At 48.9% G+C, this 13,056-nt stretch overlaps 1 protein-coding gene across 4 annotated transcripts; it reads right to left on the reverse strand.

The window, feature by feature from the left end:
- Positions 1-55: 55 nt before the first annotated feature.
- ZNF835 (zinc finger protein 835) lies at positions 56-11,898 on the reverse strand. Of its 4 annotated transcripts, none has more exons than XM_082368134.1 (3): positions 10,861-11,898; positions 9,678-9,769; positions 56-7,714 (listed from the first exon to the last, which is right to left on the reverse strand). In XM_082368134.1, exon 3 carries the CDS (start codon positions 7,678-7,680, stop codon positions 6,064-6,066), a length of 1,617 nt encoding a protein of 538 aa, XP_082224260.1. In that variant the 5' UTR covers positions 7,681-7,714; positions 9,678-9,769; positions 10,861-11,898; the 3' UTR covers positions 56-6,063. The 4 variants fall into 4 exon arrangements, with proteins under 4 accessions (XP_082224260.1, XP_082224259.1, XP_082224261.1 ...); XM_082368133.1 differs by having other exon boundaries at positions 10,847-11,898; XM_082368135.1 differs by having other exon boundaries at positions 10,808-11,898.
- Between the last annotated feature and the right edge of the window lie 1,158 nt (positions 11,899-13,056).

The raw sequence follows: 13,056 nt of genomic DNA on the forward strand, positions 1-13,056 counted from the left end.
GCTGCCCAGCCCCACAAGTGCCACCAACCCCTTGTCAATGAAAATAATCAATAAATATATAATAAAAATAGGAAAGAGTTTTATTTGAGCCAACTGAGGACTACAGTCCAGAAGACAGCCTCCCAGATTATTCTGAGAAATTTCTCCAGAGAAGCATGGTTTTCAGCACAGTGTTATATACTGTCAGAACAAAGAACATTAAATAAGTCAGAGGTACATTTCTTCAAGGTTTCAAAACCAAAACCAAACCAAACAAAAACAGACTAGCACATATACAGCGAGTATACAGAGTCAGTATGGCCTTGGCACCTGGGAAGGGAGTCTTACTGAGGGAGGACCAGCATTGGCATCCCAGGAAGGGAGGCATTTAACCTTTCTTTTTAACACAGACGTTCTTTACTTCTGGTCAGTGTGCCCTTTTCTTTAATAATTAAAGCAGATGTACAATGCATGTTTGACAGGCCACAAACAAGCTATTTTAGTTAGCATAAAATTCAAATTAACTCATGTAAAATGCAGAATGACTTCCCCATACCTTTTAAAATCCCCTCCATAACGTTCATCATTATCTGAGTTAGCTGATGCTTTTATTCATTTACATGTTTAGGGCTGGTCTTATCAGAGTCGTTCAGAGCTTTTTTTTTTTTTTTTTAATTTATTTTATTGAAGTATACTTGATTTACAATGTTGTGTTAGATTCCAGATTTTAGTAGGAAGGCTTTCAGCTTTTCATCATTGAGATTATCTTGCCTGTGGGTTTGTCATAAACAGCTTTTATTACGTTGAGATATGTTCCCTCTATACCCACTTTCATAAGAGTTTTTATCATGACTGGATGTTGAATTTTATCAAATACCTTTTCTGCATCTATCGAGATGATCATGTGGTTTTTTTCTTTTCTTTGGTTGATGTGGTGTATCACATTGATTGATTTGTGTATGTTGAACCATCCTTGTGAACCTGGGATGAATCCAACTTGGTTGTGGTGTACAGTCTTTTTTATGTGTTGTTGGATTTGGTTTGCTAATATTTTGTTGAGAATTTTCCCATCTACATTCATCAAAGATATTGGACTGTAATTTTCTTTTTTGGTGGTGTCTTTGTCTGGTTTTGGTATCAGGGTGATCGTGGCTTCATAGAATGTCTTTGGGAGTGTTCCCTCCTCTTCAATCTTTTGGAAGAGTTTGAGAAGGATTGGTATATAAGTTCTTCTTTGTATGTTTGGTAGAATTCACCTGTGAAGCCATCTGGTCCTGAACTTTTGTTTGTAGGAAGTCTTTTTTTTTTTTTTTTAATTACAGATTCTATTTTATTTCTAGTGATTGGTCTGTTCAAATTATCTATTTCTTTTTGATTCAGTTTTGGTGCACTGTATGTTTCTAAAAACTTGTCCATTTCTTCTAGGTTGTCCAATTTGTTGGCATATAATTGTTCATAGTATTCTCATTTTTTAAATTGCATTTCTGTGTTATCAGTTGCTATTTCTCCTCTTTCATTTCTTGTTTTGTTTATTTGGGTCCTCTCTCTTTTCTTCTTGGTGAGCCTGGCCAAAGGTTTGTCAATTTTGTTTACCCTTTCAAAGAACCAGCTCTTTGTTTTATTGATTTTTTTCTATTGCTTTTAAAAATCTCTATTTTATTTCCTCTCTGATCTTTATTATTTCATTCCTTCTGCTGACTTTAGATTTTGTTTATTCTTCTTTTTCTAATTCTGTTAGGTGGTAGGTTAGGTTGTTTGAGATTTTTCTCATTTCTTGAAGAAGGCCTGTATCGCTATGAACTTCCCTCTAAGAACTGCTTTTGCCGCTTCCCATAGATTTTGTATGATTGTGTTTTCATTGTCATTTGTCTCAAGGTATTTTTTAATTTCCTCTTTGATCTCCTCCTTGACCCATTGGTTTTTTAGTAGCATGTTGTTTATTCTCCACGTAATTGTTTTTTTTCTCATTTTTTTTTTCCTGTGGTTGATTTCTAGTTTCATGCTCTTGTGGTCAGAAAAGATGCTTGAAATAATTTCTATACTTTTAAATTTGTTGAGGCTTGTTTTATGCCCTAGTATGTAATCAATCATAGAGAATTTTCCATGTGCACTTGAAAAGAATGTGTAATCTGGTTTTTTTGGGGGGGGATGTAATGTCCTGAAAATATCAATTAAGTCTAACTCTTCTATTGTATCATTTAGGATCTCTGTTGCCTTACTGATTTTCTGTCTGGAAGATCTGTCCATTGATGTGAGTGGGGTGTTGTAGTCCGACTGATTTCCCCCTTTATGTCTGTTAGTATTTATTTTATGCATTTGGGTGCTCCTATATTGGTGCATATATGTTGACGAGTGTGATATCCTCTTCTTTTATCATTATATAGTGTCCTTCTTTATCTTTCCTCTGTTTATAGCCTCTGTTTTGTTTGATATGAGTATTGTGACCCCTGCTTTCTTGTCATTTCCATTTGCATGAAATATCTTTTTCCATCCCCTCACTTTCAGTCTATGTGTGTCCTTTGCCCCAAAGTGGGTCTCTTGTAGGCAGTATATTGTAGGCTTTTTTTTTTTTAATCCAACCTGCCACTCCATGTATTTTGATTGGAGCATTTAGTCCATTGCCATTTAAGGTAATTATTGATACACATGTACTTATTGCCATTTTAAACCTTGTTTTCCCATTGATTTTGTATTTCTTCTTGTTCCTTTATTTTTGTTTTCCCTTTTGTGGTTTGATGATTTTCTTTTGTATTATGCTTGTGTTCTCTTCTTTTTGGTTTTTGTGAATCTATTGTATGTTTTTTGATTTGTGGTCACCCTGTTTGTCAAGTATGTTAACCCCTTCCTTTATCTACTTGCTTGGAATGGTAGTCATATAAGCTGAAACACATTCTGAAAAAAAACCCCACTACATTTTCTTACTCTCCTCCCCCGCATTTTATGATTTTGATGTCCTCTTTTACATCTTCATGTTTATCCTTCTGCCATTCATTGTGGTTATCAGCGCTTTCACAGAAAATTTTGCAGAAGTTTTTTTGATTTTTAAAAAATCTGTGCACTGGCTTATTTAAGTGATTTACTTTCCAGTTGTGATTTTCTCTTTCCTATAGAGTCTTGCTGCTTTTCTATTTAGAGAAGGCCTTTCAATATTTCCTTTGGGCTTAGTATTGCTGTATTCTTTTACATTTTGCTTGTCTGAGAATTTCTTTATCTCTTCTTCTATTCTATTCTTCTTCTAAATAATCTTGCTGGGTAGAGTATCCTAGGTTGCAGATTTTTCCCTTTCAGAACTTTGAATGTATCTTGCCAACCCCTTCTAACCTGCAACATTTCTGTAGAGAAATTACCTGATAGCCTTATGGGGGTTCCCTTGTAATTAACTTTGTTTTTCTGTTGCTGCCTTTAGAATCCCCTCTTTAACTTTTGCCATTTTAATTATAATATGTCTTGGTGTAGGTCTGTTTGGGTTCATCTTGTTTGGGACCCTCTGTGCTTCCTGTACCTGGATATCTGTTTCCTTCTTTAGGTTTGGGAAAATTTCAGCCATAATTTCTTCAAATACATTTTCAATCCCCTTTTCTCTTTCTTCTCCTTCCAGTATCCCTATTTTACATATATTGGCATGCTTTATATTATCCCATAGGTCTCATATAGCTTTCTTCTTTTTTTTCTTCATTTGGCTTTCTGTCTGCTGTTCTGATTGGGAGATTTCCATTATTCTATCTTCCAGATCACTTATTCTTTTACATATTCAATCTGCTATTTATTGTCTTTAGCTCAGCTTTCATCTCACCAAATGAGTTTTAAAATTTTTCTTGGTTCCTTTTATAGCTTCTAGTTTCTTTTTACAGTAATCTGCATTTCTATCAATAGCTCTTCTTAATTCCTTCAGTATTTTCATTATCTCCTTTTTTAAATTCAGTGTCTATTAGACTGAGGAGGTCTGTTTCATTGTTTGTTCTTTCAGGGGAATTCTCTTGATCTTTTATTTGGGAGTGATGCCTCTGCTTCTTCATTTTACTTATATTTCTCTTACCCTATGGGTTTAGGAGAAACAGTTATCTACTGTGGTCTTAGAGGGCTTTTTTTTATGTTGGCTAAACACGCTGTGTGTCTTGTGGGATTTCAGTTCTCTGACCAGGGACTGAACCTGGGCCATGGCAATGAAAGCACCGAATCCTAACCACTAGACCACCAGGGAACTCCTGAGGGCTATTTTTATATGGAATGTCCCTGTTTAGCCTGCTTGGTTTTAACACTTTTGGTGCGAGGGCTGCTTTTAGTATGGATGCCTACTGCGTCTTTCCTCAGTGTGTGCTGGCCATTATCTGCTTGATAGGGGGTGTGACTGATGTTGCGGTGACCAGAGCCTGCCCTGGATAGTGAGTGGGGCCTCCTCTTTGCTCTGTGGTTTTCACTGCCCTGTTGGGGTAAGGGCATGCTCCCTAGTTGTTGGAGTAGAGGCCCCCAGACCCATTTCTAAGCTGTGGTGTGAGGTGGGTGGGATGGGAGAGGAGTCAGTGAGTATTCCTCAATTGGAGCTGCCCATCAGGCAGCGCGCGGTGGTGTCACTTGTCACCTGTCATGTGGGCTCACAAAGTACACTGTTGTTGGCACTGCCCTCGGCCCTACCTCCACTGTGGGAAGGCAAGATATCAGCCCAGATGTCCCTCAGGTGCTGTGTTCACAAAACTACAAGCACAGATTTGTAGCCACTGATCCACTAAAGTCAGGTATCAGGACTGCAGTGGAAGCAGCCCAGACTCCAGGCCAGCCACACAGCTGCTAAGGCCAGACTATCCCAACTGTGGAAATACCTGCAGTCCACTTGGCTGTCCTGCAGGCACTGAGTTTACAAAGGCGGTGGCAGTAACGTAAATCCAAGGAGTGGACAGCCGCTGGGGATCAGCTCTGATTTCAGTCCCGCCTCCACTCTGTGGCCAATCGCTGGTGCTTACGCGCTCCCACACTCCCAGAGGTCCGAGAAAGAGGCTGGTATGGCAGGCCCTCCCCTTCCCAACATCGAATGAACCTGGTCCAGACCTCCAGAACCACCCTGCATGGGAAACACTAAACGGACATTCTGGGTGATTTGTTACTTGGCAAGAGCTAACAGACACAACCATGAAAGTCAGGACTTTGAGTTGGGGGAAAACATCTGTAAAGGGGAGGTGTTTCCTCGTACTGAAAAAAAGACTGGGGTCCACTCTAAAATTTACCCTCCACAGGTCTGTCACGGGAGAGGTGCTTCCTTCTAAAACAACTTTCCCTGCCCTGGAGTTCTCTGCTCATTTTTCTCTAATTTGGAAGCACTGTTTCAGTCCTAGGGATCCACATTTATTCTTTTATAAATTTATTTATTTATTTACCTATGGCTGCGTGGGGTCTTCATTGCTGGGTGCGGGCTTTCTCTAGTTGTGGCGAGCAGGGGCTACTCTTCGTTGTGGTGCACGGGCTTCTCGTTGGGGTGGCTTCTCTTGTTGCGGAGCACAGGCTCTAGGTGCACAGGCTTCAGTAGTTGTGGCATGCGGGCTCTAGAGCGCAGGCTTAGTAGCTGTGGTGCATGGGCTTAGTTGCTCTGCGGCATGTGGGGTCTTCCTGGACCAGGGCTCGAACCCATGTCCCCTACATTGGCAGGCGGATTCTTAACCACTGCACCACCAGGGAAGTCCCCACATTTATTCTTAAGACCCTGCTCCCTGTTACCATGCCAACTGCACCAAAGGAACTGAACCTTTTATTTATTTAAATGTGTGGACCAAATGTCTACTCAGTCATAAAATGAACAATCAAAAGGCCAGCCAGAGACCCACAGATATATCTTCGGGTCTACTTCCATGGGTCACAATTATAATTTTGAACCAGGGAGGTGGTGGAGGTGAGTCTGGTAGATGCGAGGTCCAGTCCTGACCCTGTGACATCCTTCCTGTGTGATCTCGGGCACCCCACGGAGCCTCCCAGAGCCTTGGTTTCCTCATCGGCAACATGGGGATGGTACGGTATCTACCCACTAGTGCTGAGAGCCCGAGCATGAGGTATAAAAGGCTCAGCGGGGTGTCTGCCTATAGGAGGCCCTGGCAGCCCTCAGCCCTCATTCTTGGGCTGGTCCACCACGGTTTCTGCAGGACCGCCGTCAACAGGCTCCTTCTCCCGGTCGGAGCTCAGGTGTTGAGTCAGGTGCAGCAGCTGGGCAAAGGTGTCCCCCACCTTCTCGTCGGCGTGCATCCTCTGGTGTCGAATGAGGGCGGAGGAGAAGCCAAAGGCCTTGCCGCAGCCACTGCACTCGTACGGCTTCTCCCCGGTGTGCACGATGTGGTGCTGGATCAGGTAGGAGCGGTTGCTGAAGGCCTTGCCGCACTCGGGGCATGCGTAGGGCCGCTCGCCGGTGTGCGTGCGCCGGTGCAGCGTCAGCGACGAGCCCTGGCTGAAGGCGCGGCCACAGTCCCCGCACCGGTAGGGCTTCTCTCCGGTGTGGACCTTCTGGTGCTCGATTAGGGAGGACACGTGGCTGAAGGCGGTGCCGCACTCCAGGCACTTGTAGGGCCGCGCCCCCGTGTGCACGAGGTGGTGCTGCACCAGGTGCGAGCGATTGCTGAAGGCGCGGCCACAGTCCCAGCAGGTGTAGGGCCGCTCGCCAGTGTGCACACGCCGGTGCTGGCTCAGGTGCGACACCTGCGTGAAGGCCTTGCCGCACTGCGTGCATGCGTACGGCTTCTCGCCCGTGTGGATGCGCCGGTGCTCAGCCAGCGAGGCGCTCTGGCTGAAGAGCGCGCCACACTCGGGGCACGTGTAGGGCTTCTCGCCCGTGTGCACGCGACGGTGCTGCGCCAGGTGTGTGATCTGCGTGAAGGCCTTGGCGCACTGGCCACAGGTGTAGGGCCGCTCGGCAGTGTGCGTGCGCTGGTGGCAGATGAGTGCCGAGGAGAAGCGGAAGGCCTTGTTGCACTGTGCACACACGAACGGCTTCTCACCCGTGTGGATGCGCTGGTGCTCCAGCAGGGAGGAGCGGTTGCGAAAGGCCTTGGTGCACTGGCCACACGTGAAGGGCCGCTCACCCGTGTGCACACGCCGGTGCTGCGCCAGGTGCGTGGGGCGCACGAAAGCCTTGCCGCAGTCCACACAGCTGTGTGGCCGCTGGCCCATGTGCGTGCGCCGGTGCGCCGCCAGGTAGGAGCCCTGGCTGAAGGCCTTGCCGCACTCGCCGCACGCGTAGGGCCGCTCGCCCGTGTGCATCCGCCGGTGCAGCATCAGGTGCACGCTCTGGCTGAAGGCCTTGCCGCAGTCGGGGCAGGAGAATGGCTTCTCCCCCGTGTGGGTTCTTTGGTGCAGGGTGAAGGCCGAGCAGTAGCTGAAGGCCTTTCCGCAGTCCTGACACTTCCACGGCTTTCTGGTGCCACCACCTCGTTCCTCCTCCTCCTCCACGCTGGCGTCTGTGTTCTTCTGGTTCGGGCTCTTTCTTGGTGCGCCGCGCCTCTGGGGCCTGCGGTCAGCCTGGGTAGTTAGGGGACTCGATCTGGTCCTGGGGATTCTGGTGCATTCATCATGCTCGGGGACGCAGTCCTCAGTGGGGTCTTCCTTGTGGACCTCCTGCTTCAAACAACTTTCCTGGTTCTTCCGGCCATCCTTGAAATGACCTTCATGTTTCGGGGTTTCTCCCAACTCAGAGTCTTGCTGGACGGCAACCGTCAAGAGTCCTTCCATCCCGGCTTTGCGAGCTGCTGCCTTGATTTCACATCTTCGTTACCGGATGAGAAAGAAAGAGAGGGAGGGAGGGAAAGAGGGAAGGAGGGAAGGGAGGGAAGGAAGAGGAGGAAAGAAGGAAAGAAAGAAAAAAAGAAAGAAAGACAACAAAAAGCCAAACAGGTTTGGCCCCTGTCCCGGGCTGGAAAAGGATCAGAGCAGCGTCTTTCTACCGACAGTCTGGGTCAGATCATGCTTTGTTGCGGGACCATCCTGTGCATTGCAGGATGTTGAGCAGCGTCCCTGGCCTCTGCTCACCAGATGCCCCCAGGTGTGACAACCAAAAATGCTTCTAAACCCTGCTGTTATGGGTTCAGTTGCGTCCATGCAAAAGATGTACTGAAGTCCTAATCCCTGGTGCCTGTGACCATGTGCACGTGTGGAGAGCAGTCAGTGACCTGCTTTGGGTCCAGCCCCCTGGGGTGGGTGGGCCAAGTGGGGGCCATCCTAGGGGTGATGAGTTTCTCCTGGTATCACCAGCAGCACACCCCTCCCTGAAAGACCCTGCTCACGTGGGTCCAGAAGGCCCTGTGTCTGTCTCCCACCGGCAGCAACCAGCTTCCAGCTTGCTCCCTGCTGTGTGCAAAGTCACACTCACAGGCTGAGCCTGAGCCTCTCTCAGCTCTGAGCTCCCCTCATCCCCCTGGTACTCCCCACCCCAACCCCAGCAGAGACGAGCTGGAGGTGGCGACGCGCAGGTATGTGTGGCGCACGGAACACGCACAGCAGGTACAGGAAGCCAGTGAAAGTTTTCACGGGCGGGCGGGCCGCATGTCCGGACCAGGAGGAGACATTTCATCTTAACTAGCACACAGAGTGCGACAGACATCAACACAGAGATCCTGATTTCCACTCTGAAATCAACACCGCTCCACCCTGGCCCAAGGCCCAGCAGCATCAGCATTGCCGAGGACAAGCGCAGAGCTCAGGCCCGCCCCCAGGCCTGGTAACTTGGAATCTGCCGTCTGATAAGAGCCCCGGGTGGTTTGTGGGCACAGGAACATCTAAGAGGCGCTGGTCCCGGCCACTCTGAAGCCAACTCGGGTGTATTATTATAGTGGCCAAAATAACCAGCACCCATTGAACACAGACTTATATGCCCAGCACCCTTTAAGCTCTTTTATTCTTCAGTGAGGCTCCCAGAAGTGGCAATACCAGGCAGGACCCACACCTGGGCTGCCCAGCTCCAGAGCTTTTCCTCTTCCTCTCTCTCCCAATTAAAATCACTAATGGCAGGACGTCTCTGGTGGTCCAGTGGTTAAGACACCGAGATCCCAATGCAGGGGGCCCGGGTTCGATCCCTGGTTGGGGAACTAAGATCCCACATGCCGCAACTAAAGATCCCGCACGTCGCAACTAAGACCCTGTGCAGCCAAATAAATAAATACTTTTTAAAAAATCACTAATGGCTCCGTCAATGCCACACTCCTCTCCATGGCCTGCACAGCATCTCCCTCACCTCAGCCTCTACAACACCCTCTACCTGCTCTGGGCTTGCCCTGCTCCAGCCAGAGGCGTCCTCCCTGTTCCACAAACACTCCAGGCATGCTCCTGCCACAGGGCCTTTGCACTGGCCGTTCCATCTGCCTGGAAGGCTTGTCCCCCAGTGCAGGGATCAACGAGCCGAGACTTGGAGGAAGTTACGGAACGAGCATTCCGGGCCATGAGCCCAGCAAGTGCAAAGGTCCTAAGGCAGGACCATGATGGAGGTGATGGAGGAACAGTTAAGTGGCTGGGCAGGGTTGGGGGGTGCTGGAGAAGAGTGACTTAGGCGGAGAGCAGGGGAGATTAGATATGGCAGGGTGAGGGCCAGATCATGCAGGGTCTTTGTGCAGAGGTGAGAACTTTGCCGGTGGGAGCCAAATGGGGCCAGTCTCAGTTCTGGTGCCACCCCCACAGGCAGCCCTCAGGCTTGAGTGGGGCCTGACTGGATCCCCAGAGCAGGCAGTGGTACCCACCTCGTAGGTTTGGGAGCATCGGGTCCTGTCCATGTCACTCAGGCTGTGGCCCCTGCCGTGGCCACACATGCCTCAGTGGGTCCAGTCGGCATCTGTGAGAGAAAGAAACAAGGACCCCTGAAGGAAGATGCTGGGGCAGGCGCGGGTGGGTGGAGCAAGAACGCAGGGTGTTTCCTCTGTGTGCACGTGGGGAAGGTAAGTGGATTCAGGGCGGGGTACACCTGGGCCAGTCAGGTACACAAGCAAGCAACCAAAAGGGAGACAGAGACATGCTCAGAAGCAGACACACGTGTCACATCACACACAGACACACACACGGAATTGCATGCAACCACACGTGGGGGGGGCAGTTATACCACCCCTTGCCTTGGCCCTCAGATGCCCTTACACAGTCACCCGTATGCTGTGGCACAGTCCTTCCCATACACAAGGAGGCAGGCAGTCTCGCACACCCACACAACTCCAAGCGCGTCTGCGGTCACGCCTGTCCATGCACACGTGGGTACACACACAACAAAGTCACACATGCCGCCCTGCTCAACGGGCAGGCCTGGCCTGGGACACCACCCACAGTGGCACCCCTAGTCACACGCAGAGTCATGCGGTGGGCAGAGCTCCGCACGTGTCCAGAGCGGCAGGTTTGCAGGGTCTCCCCCACGCGCAGATGCACACACACACACACAGACACACGCAGCACCCCCACCCTTGCAGTGTCTCTCATCAACATCCTGTGCACAGCCCTCCACTCAGGCACACCCTGACCATCCAGCTCCATGCTGGCAGGCACACCCACCCAGCCACCCTACGCAGTTGCACAGCCAGGAATTGTGGAATTATACACCTCACACCCACCTAGGAGAACAAGTTCCACACATGCCCAAACTCACAGATAGGCAGAGGTCCCGAAATGCTCAAATTCACGGGCACAGGCCGCTAGGGTCAGGCACGTGCAAACATATGGTGACACTTCGGGACGGACTCACATGAAGTCTCATGCACAGATGGGACAGGCGGGCCTACACGCACAGTGACACACACAGCTACACGCCCGCACCGGCACAAAGTTCTGGAGTGGCACGCAGGGCAGGCCTCACACGCACAGGAACACGCCGCTGGAGTCGGGATCGTACCGGCACCCACAGACACTCAGGGAACAAGCGTACACGCACTCGAGCATGCGCACCGCGGCGCCCTCGCCTCTGGGACCAGCTCTGAAGGCCTTGGGCGGCTCCCGCCGAGTGTGGCGGGTTTGGGTCAGTTTCTTCACGGTCTCTGGCCCTATACGGCCCACGCGGAGCCCCGGTGACCCCCTCGTCCCGCGGTGGCGCGGACGTGCGGGCCACACAGGTCAAGGTAGCAGCCGCCACAAACTGGCCCAAGCTCCAGGCCGGCCCGGACTGCGCGTGCGCACTGGGAGAGTTGCGGCTCGCTCGGGTCCCTCAAGAACTACAACTCCCGGAAGGCGCCGCGCTGCGCCTGCACAGCGACTCGGGCCCGCAGCGCCGGTGTCACGGAAACTACAACTCCCAGAAGGCCGTGCGTCGGCACACAGTGGGACAACGAATCTCAGCGGCTCCGGGAGCCCGAGGAGGGCAGGGCGGCTGGGGGCGGGGCTTGGGCGTGTCTACCCGAGCTCCGCTCACCACGACCTCAGCGCCCTGGTGGGCGGGGTCAGTAATTTGGGGGCGGGACTCTTCTTCCTCAAGGAGGGGGCGGAGTCCACAAGTGAGGGTAAAAAAGACCCTTAGGATCAGAGAGGCTAAGTGAGTCACCCCAGGCCACACAGCACAGAAAGGGCTTGAGCTGGAGTTTGCAACCCACAGTTCACCCTTAAGCCATGGAAGTCATTTGTCTCAGAGATGTGTTGTAATTCTAGACCAGAGCAAAAAAGGTGACAAATCCATTGACGTGGGCAAATGATTATAGTACAGAACTCGACATAAGAGTCACTACTGGCCTGATGTTTTTGTAAAGTGCTTCTGCATAGAGTTAGGCTTCCTAAATTATTCCCTTCATAGAATTAGCCTTCATAAATCATTCCTTCGGCCATTAGAGAAATGGGCACAAGCTCATTTTTAGACTGTTGGGAAAGCAGAGAAACGTGTGAATGAATATACAATCGGAAGAGGTATGTATGTCACCAGAATCAACATGCTACAGATTGTGAGACACCATATTATTTTATGTACTCCCAAGGCTGCCCGTTAAACCATGACACCTGCTTTTTATTGTTTTTTTTTTCCCGCCCCTCACCCAGCTATTGTTTTTAATTGAGGTATAGTTGATGTACAATATTATATGAGTTTCAGGTGTACAGCATAGTGATTCAAATTTTTAAAGGTTATACTCCATTTATAGTTATTATAAAATACTGGTTATATTCCCTATGTTGTAAAATATGTCTTTGTAGCTTATTTATTTTATACATAGTAACTTGTATCTCTTAATCCTATACCCCTATTTTACCCCTCCCCCTTTCCCTCACTCCACTGGACACATGCTTTCTTTACCTTTCAAGTTTTTGTTTTATGTGTAGATGTCCAGAGGCATTGTGGGTTTCCCCTCATCCTTCTGGAAGCTTCTGGCCTTGCATGGTAAGAACACGCCCATTGCCCCTCCAAGCCTGGGACTCATGGAGCAGAGCCTCCCAGCCAATCCACAGACCTGTAAGCATGAGAAGAAAGGATTGTTGTTTTAAGCCACCAAGGTTTTTAATTTTTTTTCTGGTTTAGTTTTACATTTGAATATCTAAAAAACATCAGGGAACTTCCCTGGTGGCGCAGTGGTTAAGAATCCGCCTGCCAATGCAGTGGACACAGGTTCAAGCCCTGGTCTGGGAAGATCCCATATGCCATGGAGCAACTAAGCCCATGCGTCACAACTACTGAGCCTGTGCTCTAGAGCCCGTGAGCCACAACTACTGAGCCCACGTGCCATAACTACTGAAGCCCACACGCCTAGAGTCCAGGCTGTGCAACAAGAGAAGCCACCGCAATGAAGCCCATGCACTGCAATGAAGAGCAGTCCCCACTCACCACAACTAGAGAAAGCCCGCGCACAGCAACGAAGACCCAGTGCAGCCAAAACTTAATTAATTAATTAATTAATTAAAATAAATAAAAATAAAAAACACCTCTTACACTTTCCTCATAAACCATGTAGGGAGCTCAGAAGGCTGAAGGTTTTTTTTTTTTTTTTTTTTTTTTACTAAAAAGCTTTTTTTTTTTTCCCCCTGTTAAAAAAAAGGCAGGGATTACTCAAATACAGGAAAGGACCTTTCTATTCAAGTATATGATATGGAAGTATTATGAAGAAAAACATTTTATTATGCTCATTTCATTATTCTGTGGTTATTAGGAAAAAACGTTCTATTAGTAGC

This window comes from Balaenoptera borealis (genome assembly GCF_965194805.1).
Source record: "Balaenoptera borealis genome assembly, chromosome: 19".
In the NCBI taxonomy this organism is placed as follows: Eukaryota; Metazoa; Chordata; class Mammalia; order Artiodactyla; family Balaenopteridae; genus Balaenoptera; species Balaenoptera borealis.